Raw genomic sequence first — 25169 nt, 5'->3', positions numbered from 1 at the left:
CAAATGATGGGGAAGGTGAGGAAAAAGGTGTTAGGCAACTTGCCTGGAGTCCCACAGCCAATCACAGGCCTGCTACAGCTCCAGAACTCTCTGGTAGAGCTTCTTGTTGTGACTGCCAGCGTCACTGGGCCCTCTCACGGCCTCCAGAGCACGCGTGTCCCTTGCCAGACTGAGAGAAATGGGCAGGTGTTCTCTGCCCATACATGGCAAAGCTTTTTAAGGTTTAGACTTGAAGAATCCCTAGGATAAACCCAGAAAGCAACTTGGGAGGTGGTTTGTCACAGGCTCACATTCAGTGATTATTTACACGCTCAGCTAGATGCAAGCAAGTGGTCACAGAAATTGCACAGGTGTCCATTCCCAAAGGAGTTTCCCAGAGACTGGGTTGTATGCGTGTGTGTGTGTGTGTGTGTGACCGCTTTATTGAGATACCACATATCATAAAATTTACCGGTTTAAAGTTTACATTTCAGTGGTTTTCAGTGTATTTACAGAGTTGTACAATCATCCCCATTATCTGATTTTACATTTTCCTCACTGCAGAAAAGAAACACTGTACTCATTGGAAGTTACTGCCCACACCTCCTTCTCCTCAGCCACCAGAAATCATTTTCTGCCTCTGTAGATTTCCCTATTCTAGACATTTCATTGTCTTTGGTGATTTGTTTCTTTGACTTAATGTTTTCAGGATTCAGTCATGTCATAGCATGTGTCAGTCATGTCATAACATGTGTCAACACTTCCTTCTCGTGGCTGAATAACACTCCATTGTATGGCTAGACCACATTTTGTTCATCTGTTCATCGGTGGATGGATATTTGGGTTGCTTCCACTTTTTAACTGTTATGGATAATGTTGCTATGAACGTTCATATACATGTTTTTCATTTCTCCTGGTTCTACACCTAAGAGTAGAATTGATGAGTCATGTGGTCACTCAAAGCTTAACTTTTTGAAGAACTGCAAACTATTTTCCAAAGTGGCTGCACCATTTCACAACCTCACTAGCAATGGAGGAGGGTCCCAATTTCTCATATTTTTGCCAACACTTGTTATTGTCATATTTCAGCCATCGTTGTGGGCGTGAAGTGGTATCTTTTGTCTGCATTTTCAAGGAATATTTTTCACCTGTTTGTTATTTGATTGAACCATACAACAAAGGTTGATTGGACACTACTTCTATCAGGGGTGCTGTGCTAGGTGTCATGCAGGATGCAGATTGGAAAAAGAAAGGACCCTGTTCTCAGTCTCACTCTCCTCTCTAGGAACTTCCCAAATGTAAACACACTTGCCTTGGATTTGGAATCAAGCGCTCTGAGCTCTGGTCTGCATTCTGCTCCTGAGCAGGTCTCTTCCCCTCATGGATCCTCATACCTAGGGTTTGAAGGGGCTGGACTAGACCAACTCCAAGGCTGTAGCTCAGACAGTCCATGGTTCTTGCCTACATATTCTGCAACCCACATTATTCTTTGTAGAAAAAAAAAAAAAGTTCTGGTTGACCTGAACTGTCCAGGAAACTGGGAAGGAAAGGCAAACTCTGCGGCCAGCTCGCCGCACTGATGGGGGCCAATGCCGTGTGCTTGTCCTTACCAAGAGAGGGCCTCGCTCTGCGTGCCTGTTCTCCCTGTCCACAAGGTCTGTGTACAGAAATCCTCTGCAACGGGAGCTACAGAGCAAGAGCTCTTCCGCTTTGAAAATCCACACAGAAGCCTTTTGGAGATCGCAGTGATGTTAAAGGAGCACTTCTCAATTAAGCAAACCATTCACCAGCTCTGACATCTATAGCATGAAAATTAAAGGAGAATAACTATATACAGTATGGGATTACTATATTGAATGGCCATGGGAGAAGAATATACAGTTACTAGTCCTAGAAACCTGTAATAGGTTATAAAAATTGGGTTTTCATGTTTATTGTAGAATAGTGCTTAATGTTAAAATAAGAAAGTGGCCTTCCAAAAATTCATAATAAAAAAGTGAGGAAATACTTAAAAAGAAATGAGTATGTAATTCTGTACCTTAAGAATATAAATTATAGGGATGAGCACAGTGGCTCACACCTGTAATCCCAGCACTTTGGGAGGCTGAGGAAGGAGGATCACTTGAGGCCAGGAGTTTGAGACCAGCCTGAACAGCAATTTATTGTTATTTTGTAGTTTTCTTTTCATATTTGGGAGCCGGTAACACTTATTTTCAGAATCCAGAAATTTTGAAGGCCTTTGAAAATTATGGAGGCCCTAGGCGTGTTGGATTACCGGCCCCGAATGCTAAGTGGCAAGGCCCAGACTGTTTGCAACCTCTGACCCCGACTCCAAAGACCCAAAATGAGGCAATGTCCAGGGAGGTGATACAGAGAAGGGAAGCTCTAGTTGCTCAAAGATAACCTCATGAAGCTGTAATTTAAGCCCTGCCCAAAAGGACAGATAGGATTAATAGAGACCGAGGAGAAGGCCTCTAAGATGAATACCAAGTGTCTCACCCACTGACCGGGGTGACTGCCCTGTCCAGCGGCACCGAACCTCCTCCGTCAATTCTCCAAGAGACTGCTATCCCAGCTGCTGCCACTAGGTGGCAACATGCCCAGAGGCTGCCATCCCCTCTGCCTGTTGATTTTTTTAATGTAATACAAACAGCTCTTACCAAATATCATAATCCCATTAATATTTTACTAATTGAAAATTATTTCAGTGCAATGTACCAACTCCTTTAAAATTAAGTATCAGGTATGTTGTTTACCACAATGGAGAACTCAATGCTGTCTGGCAATTCAATGATCCAAACGGTTAAAGAAAAGAGATGTCGTTCAGTAACTGCCTAAGAAAGCACGTTCTCTTTATAATAGCTGGAATTCTGCACCATGTCTGTAAATAGCAACTGAAAATCAGCAAATGTGCTCCCCATCTTTGAGAGGCAGGCACGAATACTGACGGGAGAGCAAGTGAGTTCCCAACGTTTGCTCCAGCTCTGCTCTCGACAGTCAGATGGGGCAGCGGTCAGGGCCCAACATGAATTGGTGTCTGCCAGGCCCCCGCAATAATAGTCTCACGCACTGTCGCATGTGGCCACTGGATCCTCACAACAGCCCTCGGGGACGGGACCCATCAGGCCTGTGTTAACAGACAAGGAAACAAGCCCAGAGAGGAGAAGAAAGTTGGCTGAGACCACACAGGCAGTGGTGGCCAGGCTGGCTCCCAGCGAGGTCCTGGAACTCTGGTCCAGTGCACTTTCCATTCCCAGGAAGCCACTGTCCTCTCCAATCTCATTACCTTCAAGGTGCTGTCATTTCTTTTCCCCCTGCCAAGCTGCCCTTCTTTTCAACTTATTTCATCTTGGTCTAAACATGGTGCGAAGCAGGGTGACCTGCTTCTGCCTGTGTCCCCTAGGGAAGTCCTCAGGTCCTGTAGACTTTACCTCTCTCCAGCCAAGGAGAGCCTTGAGCCCCGGGCCCAAAAGTGAGAGCAGAGCAAAGGATGCCTCCCGCCCAGGGACTGATTCTGTCTTATCCCTGCAGCCCAGCCAAGCGCGTGCTCCTGATTTCACAGCCGAGAAAGGAGAAAAGGCACCTGAGATTTCCACCCGCCCTCTGGAGCATCCTTCAACCAAGGCATCGCAAACTTAACACGCCCAAACCTGAAATCTTGATTTTACCCTCCAAACTGTTCCTCCTCGGGAAACAGTAACTCCAACCTTCTATTTTCTTCAGAGCAGAAGTCTTGGACAAGACCGGGCGCGATGGCTCACGCCTGTAATCCTAGCACTCTGGGAGGCCGAGGCGGGTGGATCGCTCAAGGTCAGGAGTTCGAGACCAGCCTGAGCAAGAGCGAGACCCCGTCTCTACTAAAAATAGAAAGAAATTATATGGACAACTAAAAATATATATATAGAAAAAAAAATTAGCCGGGCATAGTGGCACATGCCTGTAGTCCCAGCTACTCGGGAGGCTGAGGCAGGAGGATCGCTTGAGCCCAGGAGTTTGAGGTTGCTGTGAGCTAGGCTGACGCCACGGCACTCACTCTAGCCTGGGCAACAAAGTGAGACTCTGTCTCAAAAAAAAAAAAAAAAAAAAGAAGTCTTGGACAATCCTTAACGCCTCTCTTTTTCTCACACCCCACATCCAATCCATCAGTAAGGCCTTTGTGTTCTACTTTTGAAAAGTCTTTGGAATACAACCACTTCTCCCACCCCCCACTCTTACCATACTGGCCCAGTTACTGCTGTCTCCCACCCAGGTTACTGCACTGTCTTCCTAACTGGACTCCCAGTTTCCATCCCGGCCCCTCATGGTCTCTTCTCCTCACTGCACCCAGAGTAACATAAGTCAGGTCATGTCCCTTGCCTGCTCAATGCCTCCAAGTGAATTCCCGGCCCCCACGGTTGTCGGTAGGACATGAGCCCTTGGCACTGTACCTCGCCAAACCAGTGAGGACAGAAGGAACCTTGGCCTTCCTGGGGCTGCATTCCCCAGAGGCCAGAGGAGCTGGGCAGATGTCCTGGCGTCCACAGGTCAGCCATAGCTGTGGGGACCCATGGGTCTGACTGAGGGCTTGGTCTTGCTCTAGAAAGAATCAAGTCGTCCACTGGTGGATTTTCTGTCGGACTAGGGCTGTGAAGGAAGACATGAACATGGGCAGGGAAGAGAATCACACATCCCTCAGCCAGCTGGGCTGCTGAGGAGGACGGGTCATGCGTCACAGTTTGCTCTGAAGGCCTGATGCTATCTCTGTTGGGGGCGAATTCTCAGGGCTGCATGTCTCTTTTTAAAAATTCCTCATGATGTGGGAAGTCTTCACAATTCCCGGCTGACCTTATAGATACATCTTGGGGCCACAAGGGGAAGGTCCACCCAGACTGTTATCCCCAGTGAGTAATTGAGGAAAGTGGCCCAGAGAGGTCCACTTGCTGTGGGTCGCAGATATTTGTCTGAAACCCTGATATGGAAAGCTGGGGCCTTTAGCAAGTCATTTATCCTATCTGGAATCTCTGGTTCTTCTCCTTACAAAAAGCAAAGGCCAAGAAGATGACAAGAAAACTATGGGATGAGTCTGCAGAACATCTGTGGATTCTTAAAGCTCTGAAATTCTGATTCTTCAATGAATGTTATTCGATCTATAAATCAGTCTCTCCGTCCCATACCTGCCCTGAGGCCCCTAAGAGAACACTGGCAAGAGGCAAGACCAACTCTTTGCTGCGGAACTGTGTTTGCACTTGTGGACGGCCACAGGATGGAGGGCCTGAGCACATCTGCCCACGTGTGTGTGTGCTCTGCCACCCATTCATCCCGCCTGTCACCAGGAAGAGGTAGAAGCAGCAGGGGTGAGCAGGCGGCCTCCATCTGCCTGGAACACCTCAGGCAAAAAGGGCTCAAGATCAGGCCTCTCTCCCACCCCTCCCCACACAGAAGCACGTGGTTACATTGTCATCCCAAAGCTGTGGCACAGAACCTGGGAACGGAGCACTTCTGGGCGGGCTGGCCTCTGCCTGACCCCCTCCCTGCCCACGGGTTCTCATGTGCCCAGGCCTCGGGATGCAGCTGCGGTAGCGCTCAGGGCCGTGGAGAGCTGGGACCTTGGCAGCCCTTCTCCCCTCCCACCCCCACACTGGTCCTACCTCCTTGCTGAAGTTGCAGCGGACTTCTTTGCTACCAACCCAACAGAAATAGAATTCAAGCCATAAATGGAAATCACATGCGTAATGTTTAATTCTCTAGTAGCCTCCTTTTTTTAAAGTTAAAAAATAGACATAATTTTAATGGTATCTTTTATTTAACTCAGCATAACCAAAATATTACCATTTCAGCATGTTGTCAGGATAAAATATTATTTATGAGCTAGTTTGCATTCTTTTTTACATCCTCAGTCTTCAGAATCTGGTGTGTATGTTTGAGCCAGCCACGTTTCAAGTGCTCAATAGCCACGTGTGGCTAGTGGCAACCGTATTCGACGGTGCAGATCTAGAATACACGGGAAAGTCTGTATATAATTGCAGTTATCATAATGCCACTAATACTAACATTGACTGTTAACATTTTGTTATATTCTCGCCTAGTCCTTTCTAAGTATATTATTTTTGCAAAGCTGAAGTCACATTGCTTATATAGCTAACTTTCTGTGCTCCTCTCCCTGTATTGTTCATCTTCCCAAATCATGAAAAGTCATTCGCAAACGCCATCTCTAATTCTAACACCAAACTGTCCCATCACTTGGATGTCATAATCTTATTAACCAATGCCAAAATGTTGGACAGCTGCATTTTTTTCAATAACATAAGTAACGCTGAGATGACTATTTTTGTATTACTTGTGCGCTTAAGGCCTTGCTGTAAATCTGTCTAGCATTCTAGCCATTTTTAAGAAATTATGTTTGAATAGCAGCACTCAGTCAAACAGCTAGCAACAAGTGATTTCTGGCTGGGAGCTGAGACTCCTCGGGTTCTCGGCACGCAGTTGTGACGCCTGGCTCTGCAACCTGGGGCAGGCCACTTTGCTTTCCATGCCGGAGTTGCTCCGTTTATAAAGTAAACTGATTGTATTAGGTGATTTTTAGGGGTCTTTCCAGCCCTCACCTTCAGTGATGTTTTTCCCTAACCCACGAATCTAATCAATTAACCTGTCAAGCCAGTCATTATGTCATCATAAGCAAGTCATGTTAAAGCCACCACCTAAACATTTTAAAATCCAGGCTCACTCACAGTGCGTTTGTACAGGCCACCGTCATCGCTCATCTAAATTGGGACAGGGGTACCCAGTGCTGAGAGAGAGTAGGTTCTAAATTTAACAAATCAAGAATAGGACTAAATGAGAGATGTGTGAAAGCATTGGGCTGGCGCAGAAGAAGTGGCCAATGAATATTTGCTGCAGAGACTCACTTGGATCCCATTCCCTAAAAGTTGCAGAGTTCACAACATTGCAATTGCAAATGCGCTCCACTGCACCCCTGCCCCAGACACTGGATGCTTCAGAAAGACAAAGACTTGGCAGCTTCCCCTAAAGGGCTGACAGTCTAGAGGTGGAGGCAGGAACCCCTGTACACAAAACAAGCATGCCTCAGGCAGTGTCTTCAATGGAAAAACCAGATGGAGAACAGAACAATTATCCGAGCAAATCAGGCAAGCCTGCTGTTGAGGAAAAGACTTAACAAAATTTGTCCTATTTCCTTTGTGAGCTGAGGGGTTAGGGCAGCCTGGGAAAGCAAAAGTGTTTTGGCTCCAGAAAGACTGTTCTATGCTCTGTGATCTTAGGCAAACCATGAGGCCTCTTTCTGATCTCAGTATCCTCACCAGTAAAATGGAGATACAGTAATACCAACCGTGTCCAAACCTAACTACCCACTGGACTGAATTGTGTTGAACACAAGGATTACATAGGGGAAAACAGTTATTAAATAGGGTGATCTAATAGCTAACATAGATAAATGATGATGTGTCTCCTAAGAATCTACTCCTCTTAAAGGAACTGTTTGGTAATCATAAGTAATGTTTGTATTGAACTTTACAGTTTATAAGGCAATTTAATGTGCATTTATTTTATTTTCAAAACCCTGTGTAGTGGGTATTGCCTTTGCTTCTTTGACACTTAAGGATACTGACATTGAGAGAGCTTAAGCAACTCCTTCAAGTTCACACTGTGAGGGCTACATGTAGGCTCTTTAACTCCTCGCTCCTCACCCTTTCTCCTACACTGTGCTGCCTTCCCATTAAAATCCTTTTCACCAAAGCCTTAATGCTATTAACATAAATATTAACGATGTGTCTTATATATGTTTCCCTTTGATCAAGGACACCAAAGCATTAAAATAGAAGCTCTGAAACAAAATGCCTGACATGCAAGAACAGCAAGTTCACTTTCTCACATTAAGGGAAAGTAGCTGTCCCCATCTGATTTACATTTTATGCCATGCAGCAGGAAATATTTAAGTTGACAAATAGGATGTTTACAACTGCAACAGATACTTGGCAGTTAGTTTTTTAAGAATTGTTGCAAATGTGATTTATTCGCTATTATAAAAGAGCATTACTGTGCGAATATGACTCCTGAAATTAGCTTCAGTTTAGCAAGGGGCCTTGACAGTTTGACCTCTTAATATCCTTATAATGATGCCATTTACATTCAATGCTTACTCAAGTCACTCACTGCTAGTTCTGGTTTGAGAAGAGTCCACTCTAGAGCAGATGTATTATGTATTTTAACACACAGAGTTGGAGAGTGGGGCACGTGGAGGCCTTGTAAGAGGAAAAACTGTTTAATCAAGTCTTCATGAAAATGTGTTAGTTTCCAACTTCCTACAGTGAAAATGCATTACTGCTAATTGCAGCATATTCCATAAATATAATACTTCATGTTTTCTCCACAAGACATTTCCATGGCATGGATTATATTAAACAAGAACATGTTCTGATCCTCCACAACTTTAGCTTCTAATTTGACTGGAGAATTGGTACAGGGCAAGGATTGGCTGGGTCAGGATCACTGCCATCTCCTCCAGCAGGGAATGGGAAGAGCCAGGCAGAATTGGATTCAAATCCCGGCACCACTACTTCCTAGCTCTGTGGACTTGGGTACCTCCCTGAACCTCTGTTTCTTCATCTGTAACATGGAACTGTTATTTTATAGGTTATTATAAAGATCTGAGATGTTTCTGAAGCACCTGGCACACTGTAGGTACTTGATACATGGCAGCCTAGTGTTTTTATCACTTGTTTGAAGCTCAAATGTCACCTTCATAATGCAGCCCTGACTTCACTAGGCAAACCCAGTCTGTCCTTTCTTTCTGCTTTAGTGGTACCTTGTTCATGCTGACATCACATGCTATATCGCATATCACATTGTATTGTTTAATTGAATATGTATGTACCTGGTCTTCACTTCCTTGATGGCAGGACCTGCACCCATTTACTTTTAACTCTCCAGTGACTAACACAATGATATTTCTTGAATGTTGGACTGAGAGGGATTCTGGGCGTGCTTCTGGATTCAGCAGAGGGATAGGGAATGACATGGGCAATTAAGGTTGCTTTGCCATAAGAGAGGGAAGAAGTAGCACATGACTTACTTTGTCATTGCCAGTTTAGCACATAGTAGATGCTCAGTAAATATCTGTCAGAAGAATTAATGGACATAACTTAGCTCTCTAGTAGTTGACATTAACTTATAACTATGATGTCTATTTTTCAAAGCATTTTAGTTGCATCATAGTATTCTTCCAATAATCCTGTGATACAGCTAGGATAAGGTGTTATTACCTGTTGACAATTGAGAATACTATGACGCTGTAAGGTAGTAAAATAAGAATACCCTGCACTTTCATGATAAAATGATGGTAGAGCTAAGACTTACAGACCAGCCCTAAGTTTCCCTTAAGTTTCGTATTAACATTCACAGAGAGGGTGTCACTGCTTTCTCTAAAATCACAGCAAACTGCCCCTTACTCATATTTACTCATGTTTTTCCTCTTTCTGTTCCACTTTAGTTCCCCACCCTCTGAAGCTTCTGTCTGGGCTCATTTTCTCAGTAGAAAACCTTGCACCACCTACCTTAGAAATGGCAGGCTCTGGGCAGAAACACCAAAGCCAACATGAGCTTTTGGGGACTCAGCATCTCCATTAGATTGTCTTGGCCAGGTATTTCTGTAACCTCCCACAAGAACCTTGAATCTTCCAACTAGAATAAGACTCCACCCCTCCGCTGACTGATGTAGAAAGAGAAGGAAAAGCATCTACTCCGTTGAGCCACATGGTCACTGTTTTGTGTGGTCTCATGTGGTTCAGTCTGGCTCGGAGGAGCTGGGGGAGTTCTCTACTGTTTGCTGGTCTCACACTGACTTTTTCGGTTTCTGTTTTAATCAGGTGTGGGCAACGGGCCTTACCTTCGCCTATAGCGACCAGCTGGCCCTGACTCAACTCCTCTTATACCTGACCAACGGCCATCTGGACTGCAGTTTGGGCACCCTCGAAGTGCCCCGCTTTGTTCCAAAGAAAGGGAAGAAAACAAACTCCATTAAGTGTCTCTCAATGCCGGTAAGCAACAGATGCTTCCCGATTGTTCTCGGCGTTCAGCGGGGCTCTGTCTATCTGCCAGGCTCTTTGAGTAGAGAAGGAAGAAAGAGTTTCAGGCAAGTCACTGGACCTGTCTGAAATGGGTTCCAGGAATGTGAATGCATTGGTCAGAGGAAAGGGGGCAGGACATTCCAAAAAGAGAAGGCAGCGTGCACACGTGTGACAGAGCGTGGGGTTCTCTTCTGTTCCCCTGGGTATGTGTGCGTCTGTACCCACTGCCTCCATTACCAGAACTTCTCTGCTTGCAGTCCTCAGGAGCCAGCTGCCCAAAACTGCATTCGTCATCTTTCTTCTTCCTGTCCTTCCTCTTGGCAGAGCAGGCCAGAGGCTGCTAAGGTAGCCCCAAGCGCCACATCTATACAGCAACTAAGTCACGTTGAGTCTACCTGCTAAAACACCTCAACCCGACCCCCCTCCCTCTCCATGAAGACCCCCCCCGCCTTAGTTCCGGCTCTCACCACCTGACAGTAGGATTATAGTACCCTTCACCGAGCTCCCTGCCTCCGCCTCTCCCCTCAGCCTACACAGACACTGCAGTCAGGGTGGCAAGGGCAGAAGCAGGTCTGAGCATGTTGCTTCCCTACCTATGATTTTGAAGACTCCTGCAACCTTCAGGAAAACCCCACTTCCTGCTTGGTTGTGAGCCCCTCACGATCTGCCTCTTCCCACTGCCGCAGCCCCCCTTGTCCTCACTAGCCCCACGGGGGGTGGCTGGGGACAGGGTCCCAGGGCTGGGGGAGAGGTGTGCCAACCTCGGCACCCTGCGCAACAAAGGGCAGATCTCCGTGGGAACAGTGGGTGCTTGGCCCAGCAGGTTAAGTTTGTCGTGGGGCAAGAGAGCAAAGATCAGGAGGACCAGATGGCCCTCAGTGTAAGAGAGTTTGGGGACTTTCTGGCCACAACTGCTCCGACAGCTGCCAGAGGGTTTCTTCTGCCTTCTCCTACAACAGTGGGATTCACACCCTTTTTGCAAATGAAGCTCTGCTTGAAATCCGAATATGTCACACAGTTGAAAGAGGAACTCCAGCGGCTCATAGGACCCCACACTGGTGTCCCAGAGAAACCTTTTCAGAGCAGTGTCTCCTGCCTCTCTGCGGAACCCCTTTGGGTCCAGGAGATGCCTCTGGGATCTAAAGAACCTTTGTTTGACTCTGCCCAGGGTATCCACGGTCACGCTAGAGAGAGGGTGCCTGATGTCTTGGGGGGCTCCTCCTTCCCCTCCTTCTCATCCACCTGTCTAGTGAGGTGCTAGCAAAGACCTTGCTCACAGGCATCCTCTTGATCTTGTAGCTTATTAAGAACAGAAGCAGAGTTGGACTGGGGAGAACAGACCTCTTTTAATGAGGTCCCAGGACTTTGCTGAGAACTCCCAGGTCTGACCCCACCTATGGGCTCCATCTTCCCCAAAGAGACCTGCGGGACCCTAAGTTCAAAGTTAGAAGGAGAGACAGCAGTCAGACTTGAGCCCTTCAGGCCAGGGAGCCTAACTCCATGCCGTTTCTAAAAGGAGGCTGGAAGCTGAGGTGGTTTTCAACACAAGACTTCCAAAGACAATTTGCTGCATTTAAGTATGTTGTTTCCGAAGGCCGTAAACAGAAGTTGTACTTTAAATTAGAAGCACTCTCCCATTTTCCCATGTTGCTATAGGTTTCGTTCCTAGCTCCAGGCTAGACAATATGGGAGTTCTCCTGTGATCAAGAGTCTTAAACACTTTTAGGAGCTGCACACACACAAAAGGGAGGCGTTATGATCTTCAATAAGGCAAATGTCTCTTCCGTCACTGAAGAAAAGCTATGCAGGTTTTCTGATGTCAGGATAAACCGAAAGTGCTTTTGCTTTTAGAAAGATATGCATGGATGTTTCACCCTGGTGCCCATGTGCTTGCGTGTGCACACCTCCCTTGCACATGTACACGCACGATAGCCTGTCTTTTAAAAAGAAGCACGTACACAGGCACACACACAGTACAATTCCTAAGCAAACTGAGGGATCCTGAACAAGTGTGAACAGACTGTTAAGCCGTCAGGTTTACGATCAGTCAGTTGACAGCCCCCGTTTGAAGACTGAAGAAAAAGGAAACACACAGAACCACAATGAGAATGAGAGCGTATCCGCACTGATACCTATGAAACCCTGCCGGTTTGGGCCTGTTCCTTTAATAGCACGCTATATGAGGGAAAAGCAAAATCTTTCCTGGACTGTCAGAGGAGCTGTTGTCCCTATCAGAAACAGGTGGCAGAATTGTCACTTAGAGCCGTTTAGACCAGGTCATTGGGCTTCTGATCCAGTGACCTCCCTAAATAACCACTTAAAGGTATAAACAAGGTCTGAAAAATCCCAGATGTGCATGTTTTAGAAATGAGAAGGAATCACCTAACAATTTTTTCACTTGTAATTAATATTCTGTCAGAATTGGCATAAATCGTTCCCTTTTCCGTCGGTTTTCACTCTTCCTCTTTCTTTCTGGCCCCTCCACACCATGGCTGGTGAGTGGCCGAAAGGGAACATCTTTGCAAACATCTTAAAACAACCCAACTCATTTATTCGCATTTTAACAGAACATGATCTGTAATGAATGATTAAGTAAAACCTTTTGTGTTAAATTATGATGTTAATAATGATTCTGTCTCCTGTAATTTATTACAAATTCTCAAATGCTCCGGGTTTGATTTTGATAGAATGCAACAACAACGGAGTTTATGTGATGACTTTATTTTTAGAACTCCTTCTTTGAAGGCGCACATTTCCCCGCGACTGCTGCTACTGTAATTATGTACAAAACCAATCACTCATTAGAGTTAGGATACATTATCTTCTAGACAGATGAGGCTAAATAAGCAACACATTAATAATTCAGAGAGCAGTTCATTATGCATGTAGATGCCTGCTTCGTAACTGAAATAAGAACCTCATCAGCCTCTGCCAACCCTTAAACAATAGTTCTGTGTTATTGCAGCCACATTCAAGTTTACGCTTGTTAAACTGCTACTTGGATTATTTTATCAAACATTCATTTATTTGTGGTCCCTTACTGCTGAGGACAGATTTTGGAAGCTCCTTTTTTAAGTTAATGATTTGAGCAATGGGTGTTATTAATTCTCAGAATATTATAAACATGATTAATTTTCAGGCAGAGATTTATTACATAAGGATTTCAACTATGTCAACTGAAATGCATCACTGTCAAAACAAGTATCATGGCGAAAATAGAATATGCTCCACACTTCAAGTGCTGGCGCTCAGAACTAAATCAATTTAAATTGTGGCTGAAATAAAATTATATTCTCCAGTGAAAAGGAGTATTTCAAGCTTCCTTTATTTGGCTCGAAGCATTCTTGTTAGATTGTGATTTAGAAAGGTAGTTTAATAAGACTAGACTTCCACCAATAATCTTTTGTCTTTTATTTTTTCTCCTGTTTTGCTAGAAAAGGCTAACCTCTGAAACTCCCACACATTCCAAATGTGACCGGTGGGAACTGGTAGTGAAGAGCACTGGTCTGGGACATCAAGAGAGATCCCGAATTCTGATCTCTCTAGTGCCATTGTCCTCGTTTGTAAAATAAAGGGAGGGCGAAATGATCCCCAAGGTCTCTTGAGAGAGTTAATCTTATGGGGCCTATGGAAAGGGGTTCTGGCCGGGTGTGGCTCATGCCTGTAATCCTAGCACTCAGGGAGGCCAAGGCAGGAGGATTGCTTGAGGTCAGGAGTTCAAGACCAGCCTCAGCAAGAGTGAGACCCCATGTCTATTAAAAATAGAAAGAAATTAGCTGGGCAACTAAAATAGAAAAAAAAAAAATTAGCCAGGCATGGTGGCACATGCGTTTAGTCTCAGCTACTCGAGAGGCTGAGGCAGGAGGATCACTTGAGCCCAGAAGGTTGAGGTTGCTGTGAGCTAGGCTGAAGCCACGGCACTCTAGCCCAGTCAACAGAGCGAGACTCTGTCTAAATAAATAAATAAATAGAAAGGGCCTCTGTACCAAGGCTGGCCCAGGCAACCTCTTGGGTTATGGAGGGCTGAAGGAAGGGACATCTCCTATGAGGGGACACAGGAAGGGCCCATCCCTCTATACTGGCAGGGACAGGGGACACTTTACTGAGAATATAGAACTTGGTCCTGCCTTAAGGTCTAGCGCAGTCACCAAGCGGCAATGATGGGGAGAGCTCCCTCAGCAAATGGGACAGAGCCTGGAGAGAGCCCGTGGTCTCTCAGCAGAAGGCAGTGAACCTTTTAAGCCTTCCCTTAAAAGGTCTTTTTCTTGCAGAATCTTTTAGAAAGAGGTAATATTGTTGTAAAAGGTCCTCACCAACCATTACCTAAAAATTAAAGAGAATGAGGCTGGGCATGGTGGCTCACACCTATAATCCTAGCACTCTGGGAGGCCAGGGCAGGAGGATCATTTGAGGTCAAGAGTTCAAGACCAGCCTGAGCAAGAGCAAGACCCCATCTCTGCTAAAAATATTAATAGAAAAAATTAACTGGGCACAGTGGCCTGGTTACTTGGGAGGCTGAGGCAGGAGGATCGCTTGAGCTCAGGACTCTGAGGTTGCTGTGAGCTATGATGATGCCACTGCACTCTAGCCAGGGCAACAGAGCAAGACTCTGCCTCAAAACAAACAAACAAACAAAAAAGGCTGATTATCAAAGAGCTCCAGGTTTATCAAAGTACACAGGTGAGCGGATAACCATAATTCATGTATTAATATGATAATAACATCCAAAACGTGTGGAGCCTTTACTCCACCCCAGGTACTTCGCTAAGTGCTTTACATCAATCTTTTTACAGTCCAATATATTAGGCAAGTGGTATTATGTTCATTTTTAGAGAAGAAGACTGAGGTTAAGAGATGTTAAGCAACTTGTTACAGGTCACTAGGCAAGCAAGTGGTGCTGCCAGGATTTAACCTCCGCCGGTGTGTTTAATCCCTGGGCTACCCAACCTGCCCTTCAGTGGCTGAGAGTTGATGATCCGGCCCCAGAGTGGAGCTGAAGCTCATTCCTGAAGAAGCCTCTTGCTGAGGCCATAGAAGAAACCATTTTTCCAAAGGGGGATTCATTTCTCCTGTGATGAGGTTGTTTCCAGGTATATTGCCATTATCCATTGGCTTCTCATCCGCTCTGAGCTCGGCCAAGACTCGGTAGCACTGAATGGGTGGGATGGTCATGGAGGAGTTGTGGATTTTAAAAAAGAAATATAAGCAGATATAGTACAGGTTTCCTAGATGGCACAGATTTTCAAATAAATAACAAAGAGTATGGAAAATGTCATGTCATTTATACCATGAACCATATTGAGTGACAGACCCTCAACCTGCTGCTGGCGTTCTTTGGAGAAACGACTGTGGACTGGCAGGGACAGGGGACACTTTACTGAGAATATAGAACTTGGTCCTGCCTTAAGGTCTAGCGCAGTCACCAAGTGGCAAGGATGGGGAGAGCTCCCTCAGCAAACAGGACAGAGCCTGGAGAGAGCCCGTGGTCTCTCAGCAGAAGGCAGTGAACCAGTCGGGCTGAAGCGGAGCATCTGGGAAGAGGGGAGCAGGAGAAGTGGTGGGAGTGGTGCATTGAGCAGGTTCGGAGGGTCTGCCCACCATGCCGGGGTCTGGATTTCATCCGGAAGGCAAGAAGAAGACACTGAAGATTTCTGAGAAGGAGAATGACATTGACCAACCTAGGTTTGGGAAAAGCAAACAATCCGACAATACGGCTCAGAATCCCAGGAGACAGGGACAGGGAAGGAACAGCCTGGGAAATTACGTTTACTGTAGGTCCAAATTCCTTTCAAACGAATAGCAACGAAAATAGAACAACAACAAAAATAGTAGCTACTATGTATCAGGCACTGTACTAGGTGCTTATTTAATCACCAGAAGTCAGAGAAGGGCTGCACACAGTGACTCACGCCTGTAATCCCAGCACTTTGCAAGACTGAGTCAGGAGGATTGCTTGAGGCCAGGAGTTTGAAACCAGCCTGGGCAACATAGTGAGACCCCATCACTACCAAAAAAAAAAAAAAAAAAAAAGTCAGAAAAGTTAAATGATATACACAAGATCACGCATATAGTAAGTGGCCTTGTCAGGTTTTGAACCTCAGTCTTTCTGACTCCATACAACCTCTCCACTATAGAATTCTGCTTGCATCCTCACCTGCTCTCCAGGCAATAAAGGTGTAGACTAGTACGGTTATGGAAAAGCAGAGGCAGCTGGGAGACAAACCAATTATCCTGGTTCTTCTTTCAGATTCTTTATGAGTCACCATCCCAGGTCTGGGGAGAGGGGGAATTTCAGTCTGCATCCACAGATAGGACTAAACGTCAGGGTGGCCTGTCCTTACTTGTCCAGTAACGCAGTGAGCTCTTCTGCTGTGCTTTGGAGCCAAGACACAGCGTTGAGCTGATCCTGCCACCAGATGCCTGCCCGCCTGCCTCTCTTGCCGACTGGGGCCTGATCTTGGTTTTGCTTGTTAATATACTATGGCAGCATAAGACAAGTTTGGAAGACAAAAATAACCTTGGAATTATCTTGTGAATTCATGGCAATTACCATGCAATTACATGCTCAATAACCACAATGGAATTCCAGAGTATTTACAGTTCACTTCCATGTGCAAAAGCTCAGGCTTCTGGGCCTTCATTGCACAGGCAGGAGCGTGGCCAGCCTGGCATGGCAGGGCGAGCAGGCCTGGTGGCCGTGCCCTTCCAGACTGACTAACCCGCTGAGCTCGAACTTCTCTTAGCCAGTTCTTGTTACCTCACCGATTATTCCTGCTTGGTTCCGCAGGGCCACACTGTCCTCCAAGGGCCAAGGCCTGGGGTGATTGCCCTGAGTTGTCCTTCTCTAGGGACGGTAGGACTGTCCTCTGTGCCTAAATAACCTGCTTCTGCCCCAAAGCACTTATCGACTGGCAGTCTCTTGCATGACATCCTTTGAAGAGTTTCTTAAGTCAGAGGGAAGTGCTGTCCGCCTAATCTGTATCATGTATTCATTCTTTTATCCATTCGGTAAGCTCTGAGCACCTGTTCCGTGCTACCGTCATGCCCAGCCTTGAGATTCAGAAACCAAACAGTGCCTGCCCCCAAGAAACTCCCAGGGATGGAAGGGACACGGCCAGGGGAACAACTTATGACAGATCAGGATGGTCAAGTACAGTTGTGAAGCATGTGAGGGTCAAACACATTTTCTTTTGTTAAGAGAAAAAAAAAATCCCAGTGACTACACATGGGGCGATACGAATGGAGGCACACACGCAAGAGGCCTCGGCCTGTGGGCGTCTGACACTCCCGTAGACGTGGACTCTGCTCACACGTGGGAAGAGTAGCCTTGAGTAGTGGCTCTGGTGACATGACCCTCAGATACGGTCCTTGATGTGAATATTGAAGGAAAAGACACCACATGTGGGGGAAGCATGTCACAAAAAGTAACCATGAAATCTGAGTGTGTGCTTTGGTATGGCGAGAGCACGGCAGGAGAGGAGAGGATGTCCGTTCTCTGCAGGGCACTCGGCCCCATCCCTCTGTGTCATCTCAGAGGTCGAGAGAGGCCTGAGGCCTAATGAATGTCAGGTCACTTAGGATCCCTATGGCCAGCGCGAGACCAGCAGTACCTCCTTTTCCTACTCCTGTTTCAAGTCACCGCGCTAGCCCAGATGTCTGGCTGCCCAGCACCTGAGGGTCCCCAAAGTTCAAGAGTTGGGCCAGGCACCTTCACCTTCCATGCCCTAAGGTTGCTCAGGGCCCCATATGCAGTTCTCCACACTTCCGGCTTTCCAACGAGAAACACAGCTGATTATCAAAAGCAAATATCACAGAACATGCTACAAAACTGCCAAGATCTAATATCTTATTTTGTACGTATTAAATTTTAAATGCTTTTAGGAAGTATATAATCAAAACGCTTTGGGCCTGCTAGAACCAGTCTCTTTGGGAGGGCTCCCAGTGACAGGCAAACAAGATAAGTAGCAGTTTCCTAAACAAAGAAAGCAGTTAGTATCAAACTTCTAACACTGGCCACCCCAAGGAGGTAGGCTACTCTCACTGCTGTGCTTCCAAAGGGTATTTATCTGTACTGTGAAGAACCTGGTAAAGTTTTTGCTAAAGTAGCAAAAACTACCATAGCCAGGTGATAAAAGTTACATCGTCAGGGATAAGTCGTGTTGATGGCAGGTTCCCGTGATACAAGATGAGGAAAATGGCTCTGTGTTCTTTTCTCAGAAACACATGATTCTATTTATTTATTTATTTATTTATTTTTGAGACAGAGTCTCACTCTGTTGCCCCGGCTAGAGTGAGTGCCGTGGCGTTAGCCTAGCTCACAGCAACCTCAAACTCCTGAGCTCAAGCGATCCTCCTGTCTCAGCCTCCCGAGTAGCTGGGACTACAGGCATGCACCACCATGCCCGGCTAATTTTTTCTATATATATTTTTAGCTGTCCATATAATTTCTTTCTATTTTTAGTAGAGATGGGGTCTCGCTCTTGCTCAGGCTGGTCTCGAACTCCTGAGCTCAAACGATCCGCCCACCTCGGCCTCCCAGAGTGCTAGGATTACAGGCGTGAGCCACCGCGCCCGGCCGCAGAAACACATGATTCTAATCACGAGGAAAACATCGGACAAACCGAAACTGAGAGACAGTTTACAAAATACCTGACCAGTACCCCTCAAACTGTTAGGATCATCAAAAACAGGGAAAGTCTGAGAAACTGGCACAGCCCAGAGAAACCTGAGAATATATGACAACTAAATGTCTTGGATGGGATCCTAAACAAAAAAAGAGAGAGAGAGAGAATTAGGGAAAAACCAATGAAATCCAAATAAAGTATGGACTTACATTGACTGTAATGTAGCAATTTGGTTCCTTAGTTGTGACAATCGTGCCACAGCAATGTGAGATGTTAGCAATAGGAGAAGTGGGTGTTGGGATATAGAAACTCTCTGAATTATCTTTGCAATTTCCTGTCAATCTACAACTATTCTAAAATTAAAAGCTTATTTAAGTACGTGTTTAAGAGCCTAACCTTCAGCTGTGCTCTTTTCCAGACGCTGGCAACCAGTCGCTATGCCGTGATGACCACCCAGCTGAGGCACGACAATCTCTCGGTAGTTTTCCACTACGTTTTCCTCCAGATATGCAGGGCCCATGGCATCGGCTATGACCTTGAGGTATGAAGGGTTACAGTTGACCAGGGCTAGACCAAAGCCCTGGATCGCCTGTGAGTGATCTAGGTAGTGAGTATTTGGTCCCCCTTCAGATATTCTTTTTTTTTTTTTTTTTTTTGAGACAGAGTCTCATTCTGTTGCCCGGGCTAGAGTGAGTGCCGTGGCGTCAGTCTAGCTCACAGCAACCTCAAACTCCTGGGCTTAAGCGATCCTACTGCCTCAGCCTCCCGAGTAGCTGGGACTACAGGCATGCGCCACCATGCCCGGCTAATTTTTTGTATATATATATTTTAGTTGTCCATATAATTTCTTTCTATTTTTAGTAGAGACGGGGTCTCGCTCTTGCTCAGGCTGGTCTCGAACTCCTGACCTCGAGCGATCCACCTGCCTCGGCCTCCCAGAGTGCTAGGATTACAGGCGTGAGCCACCGCGCCCGGCCTCAGATATTCTTTAAATATTGGTGGGACATGCATTTAGAAGAGAGCCGAGTACTGCTGGGGGAAGGGCAGAAAGGCAGCTCCACAGAGGGCAGGAGTTAGTCCTGGGAAGTTCGGCCAAACTTGCACACTCCCCTTGGTAAAGCAAAAGCCATACAGCTCACCAGACTTAGGAGGCATTTGGGGACCATCTCTTAAACCTGAAGCATGCCCTAAGTTTCCTGACCCTACCCTAGCTGCTTAACAATGAATATCCTCTGTCTTAGTCTGCTGAGGCTGCCATAACAAAATAGCACAGATGAAGTGGCTTAAAAAACAGAAATTTATTTCTCACAGTTCTGGAGGCTGGGAAGTCCAAGATCAAGGTACTGGCAATTTGGTTGCTGGTAGGGGCCCACTTCCTGGCTTATAGTTGGCTGCCTTCTTGCCGTGTCCTCACATGATACAGAGAGATCTCTGGTGTCTCTTTTATAAGGACATTAGTTCCACTGGTAGAGTGGCATGTGCCTGCAGTCCTAGCTATGTGGGAGGCTGAGGCAGGATTACTTAAAGCCAGGAGTTTGAGACTTGCCTGGGCAACATAGCAAGACTCTATCTCTTAAAAAAATAAAAATAAAGACACCAGTTCTATCAATTAGGGCACCACCCCTATAATCTCATTTAACCCTAATCACCTCTTTGAAGGCCCTATCTCCAATGGGAGTTAGGACACAATTCTGTCCATGGCATCCTGCTACCTACATATGGCAATTTTTTTCTAGAAGGAGTTCTGATAATAACAGCTTTCTCCATTTTTGGTCTATTTCCAATGATATCTGGGGCCCCTGCCCAGCTGTGTCATCCTGACATAGCTGGAGAGGAGCAAGTACGATGTAATGTCTCCTACCTAAAATAGAGCCTCCACTTTGTGCCTAGAGACTCATGTTACTGTGGAGAAATAATTTCATGTTTTTCCACTTTGATTCACATTTTCAAATCTCTGATACTCAGGGTGTTAAAAAGACCTCAAGTGGCCCTGTACACTCTTATTTGTGGAAGAACTGTCCCACATCACATCAAACATACTAAAATATATTCATCCCCTACATTAAATATAATGTATATATAATGACATAAGAATTGAGCAGTAACCAATGGATCAAATGTTTTGATTTATAGGTATTCAGTATTACATTTATTAATTTATATTTTTCATACTTGAGAACCAATATACTTTTCAGGGATCAAATGTTTTTATAGGCCCTTGAAAAGCAGGCAGACCTTAAGCACGGGGCCAACAGTGAGTAGAGTGGTCTGGCGGACACTTGGCAATCCCCACCAAGCTGCCAGGGCGTTGTCACGGTGCATAAAGCCCTTTGGTTAGATTGATTCATGCTGTTTGCAGACACATATAATGGAGCTCATATTCCCTTGCAAATTACATTAAAATTGATAAAATAAAGAAGAACAAAAAAGCCAGATTGAACTGATTTACCTGAAATTAATTGTTGCATCTGTTGCACATAATCCCTTTGAATTAAATAGGTTTTAGCCCCAAACTGATTAGACTGATACATTGCCACATACCAAAAGGTGGCTAAGTCTAACTCTAGCTTTATCTGAGTCTATTTATTTTACGTTCTTCTAAAAATATCAAAGCATAACAAGCTCTGTGAGTGGGTACATTTGGCGGGGAAAGTCTCCTGCCCAAAAGAAAACATGCTCGGTCACTTTCTAGTGCCTGAAATGATTATTAGAGATTTATTTCTTAGGTGCAAAGCTTTGTATTTGATCGAAGTTCTAGTATCCTTGGGAAAAGTAAAGCACCAAACTTTATTTACACCTTTCTTTCTGAGTTGATCAGCTCCATTTGCAAGAGCAGATTGTAGTGAGAGGAAGAGATCGCTATGGCCGGGGAAACAGGTGGATGGCGCAGAGGAAGGGGCTCCACGGGGCTCAGGAGCTCCCTGGAGAGAGCTATGGAGAAGGCAGACAGGGGGGCGCCGAGACATGGTGCAGTTTGGCACAGTTTCGCAGGCTCGCCTTTGGGCCACACAGGCTAAACAACCTGAAAAAGATGAACGATGACATGGGAGGAAAAGAGAAACACAGATGGTGGGCAATGGAGAGATAGGATAACACGAAGAAGAAAAAGAGAACAGAAGAGACAGGATAAAATCCAGAGACTGGAATCCTCCATTAAAAAGGAAGGAGGGGGAATCAGGGGCAAAAAAAAGAGCAAATAATAAACGGAAGTACAAAAAGAGAGAGAGAGAGAAGGAAAAAAATGGAGTCATAAAATTCCAAGGTGGGAAGGAGTCATATAACGACTCGGAAATTTTAGAAATTATTCTTGCTTTATTTTCCTGAGATGAGTTCTTATCTTTTCTGACCCTGGGGGCCATCCCTGGTCAGGACTCTCCACTTGCTCTTAACCGCCTTTCCTTCCGGGGCCAGTGGTGAGCCCACGTTTACACAGTACCTGCTGTGCGTTGGCCGTGAAGCTGGGCGAGCACTTTCACTTCATTATCTCATCCACTCTTCATGTCTGCCCTGCAAGAAGGTGTTATTTCTACGATAATGCAGTGAGGACTTTGGGCTTAAAGACTTTAAGTACTTTCCCAAGGTCACAGACCCAGGCATTTTGTGGAAATGACATTTGACCCATCATTGTCCACAAAGTCAAGCATTATTCTTTCTCTTACACCAAGGTGCCTGCTATGAGCCTTTTTCCTCCCAAGGACTATTTCCCACTGTCCCTATTTTCTAAAATATTATTACCAGCCCAATCCAAGAATTCTAGAATCTATTTCAAATGAAATGTTCCATCTAGGTACCTCGTACATAGTCTTCAGCTGGAGAAGCACAAACTTGTTTTCAAAGCCCCTATAGCTGTCTCTACTTTACAAAGAAGAAAAATAAATATGATTATCAATTAACTTCCCTAAAATTTTATTGCCTCTTTGGGTTATGCTGAGTCTAAAAAGAAGATCATGTACGCAAATTCCATCGCAACCTCTGCTACCTGCTCACACTCTTGGTTGAATTTAATGTGGGTGCTCTTTGCAGAGAAAGAAGGTAACATTAATAATACATCATTGTTGATGCTACCAAAGGAGGAATCCTCAAAAGTCCTTATACCCAACATTGTTTTTCTTCCTATTATTATCACATAATCTCAAATGATGTTCTTGTCCAACGTCTCAGGGAAAAAAGAAATGAGATCACTGTATGAGTTTATTTTTCCCTGATGAATATCGGAAGGGAGCATTGCTGAGTCTGTCAGTGACTTGGTGGGTTTCGTTCCTGGTATTTCTGTAATGCTACAGACTGCCCCACTGATTTCCTAATGAAATGAGGTTGTAATGAAAGCCATATGGAGAAAGGCGTCACGTTTACCGCCTACAACAGTGTGGAGCAGGGCTGGTCTCACACGTACACAGGCAGCGTGCCATGGTCCTAAGTAGCTCCACCACCACCAGCAGTCATTTCCTCAGGCCAGGGTATCACCGTGGTGGGAATCATCAGGGCTGCTCACAGATACTCTGATTCTCCTCCTTCCAGGTATGTAACGGATTTACACTTCCTCAGGCCTCCCTCTAAAGTTAGGCGTGGCCAAGTAACTTGTTTTGGCCAGTGAAATATGAGCAGAAGTGATAGGTGTCCTTCCTATGCAGAAGCCTTTAGGAGCCACTTCATGAGTTGCCATATGCTTTTCCATGCCTTGGAAATTATAGAAGCACATTGACACAGAGCCTCCTTCAGCCTGGGTCCCTGAGTGTGCCAACAGTGATCAGAGACCTGTGCCAACCCATGTGGGAAATGGAGCATGCGCAAGGACTATAACTTCTGTTGTTATAAACAACCAAGAATTGGTTTTCTTAAATTACTATGGTGTATCCCAGCCTACCTGGTTGAAATTGAAATTAGTATCAAATGTTCTGAACACAGAAACCTAAAAGTTTGGTATTGACTTAGTGGTCATGCAATGAGTAGCAAAGAAACTGTTCATGGAAACTAGAGAGATGACAATCCATGTTATGAAGTGGTGACATGTTTAGTAAAAGTGTCACCTGCAATAAGTTGGAAGGCAAATAATATAGCTAACATACCTACAGCTCCACAAGAAGCAGTTGGAAAAGATAATGTTAATAGTGTATGTTGGGCATGGCTGCCTGCATTTGGCAAAGTATATATACAAAAATTATAAACTTTCAAATGAATGAGGCGTTTTGTAAATGGAAATGAAAGGGAATAGAGAGATACTGGAAGAATAAAAAAAATTGAAAAGGCATTTCCACAACAAAAGCCAATTAAAATTCAGCCTGACAATAAGGGTCAAAAGTACAGGTTTGACTCTAACCTGCTATTAAAACCTGCGAAAGAGATAAGATATCTTAGAGGAAGAATCCAACAAAGATTATGGCCTCCAGTAAGTATTTTCCTTTAGACAGAATCACTTAGGAAAAAGAGACAGAGTGTAGCTCTCCTAGTGAAGCCTGATAGGTGTAAGATACCTGAAATTAAGAGAGAGAGGCATAGACACAGGAAAGCAAAGAAATGTAAAAAATCTAAGCAGCGTATCTAGACAAGAACTGCACGTGTAGCGATTTGTACTTGTAGCTGATTGAAATCAAATAGATTAGAAACCAACTCAGCTTTTGAGAGGGCTTAAGAGTAGTATCAGTCTGGATTAAAAGAGACCATCACTGATCAAGACATAAAACAACGCTTGGGCCCTCAACTATCTACAGGCAGGAAATGGATGAGAAAATTTTTAAACTGCTAAGGAAGGCGTAATCTCTAATGTCCACTTCAGATGCGGGCAAGGATGATTGTGGAAAAGGAGTAAAAGCCCAGAAGGCAGAGCCAAGGACCGCAGAGAAGAATGTCTAAGGAAGCCTCACGGAGCCAGTGGAATGAGGCTTAAACCAAGGAACATTTCCCGCCCAAAGGATAGGGGCCCTTGAAATGCCTGCCCGTGGGATTTCACAATTGCTACAGACCCCGTCTTCCGTTCCTCTCTCACTCTTTCCCTTTCCAAATGGAGAACTTACTGTGGTTACACAGTCCCCGTTCTACCGATGTTTGAGTGATGAAGGCTGAGCAGATAATTTGGTTTTTTTCTTTTTAGTCTGTAGTTATTTATAATATTATTTGATAGCATTTTATACCTTGTAAAATATTTTCATATATTTTGTTTCATCCTTGCCATAACTTTGAAAGGTTGATATTCCTGTTCTGATTTAGTAGATGAGAATGCTGAGGCTTACAACAAATGACTTTGCAAGTTTACATACAAAAAATTATTTATTATGGCGCTTTCTAATACCTAGCTTGAAAAGAATTTTACACAGAGTAAAATTTTAAATATAGTCGAAGGCGGGGAAAGATGGATAAATACAGACAAAAGGATCTATAGCCTGAGATGCTACCTACCTGGGGAAACAGGCCTGAGTAGGAAACAGCTGTTGGGAATCTGACAGCGTATTGTCTAGGGAGAGACCGGGGTACATAGGTAGATAGCAGTTGCCTTGGGAAAACGTTGTTT

The 25169-nt window shown here is 45.0% G+C and overlaps 1 protein-coding gene across 5 annotated transcripts in view; it reads left to right on the top strand.

Annotated features, from left to right (window-relative positions):
- The window catches only part of IQCH (IQ motif containing H), a 198145-nt gene that overhangs the window by 161505 nt on the left and 11471 nt on the right, over positions 1-25169 (top strand). For 3 of the 5 annotated variants that reach the window (XM_069458514.1, XM_069458506.1, XM_069458522.1), the window contains one exon: positions 9840-10010. In XM_069458514.1, the coding sequence (XP_069314615.1) occupies positions 9840-10010 (171 nt within the window). Of the gene's footprint in view, positions 1-9839; positions 10011-19082; positions 19206-25169 lie in introns of all 5 variants that reach the window. The other 2 variants (XM_069458489.1, XM_069458498.1) reach the window with 1 other exon arrangement.

This window comes from Eulemur rufifrons, chromosome 2 (assembly GCF_041146395.1).
Source record: "Eulemur rufifrons isolate Redbay chromosome 2, OSU_ERuf_1, whole genome shotgun sequence".
Classification (NCBI taxonomy): domain Eukaryota; kingdom Metazoa; phylum Chordata; class Mammalia; order Primates; family Lemuridae; genus Eulemur; species Eulemur rufifrons.
Note: the sequence above shows the minus strand (reverse complement) of the source record. Positions and strands in the feature narration are given on the sequence as shown.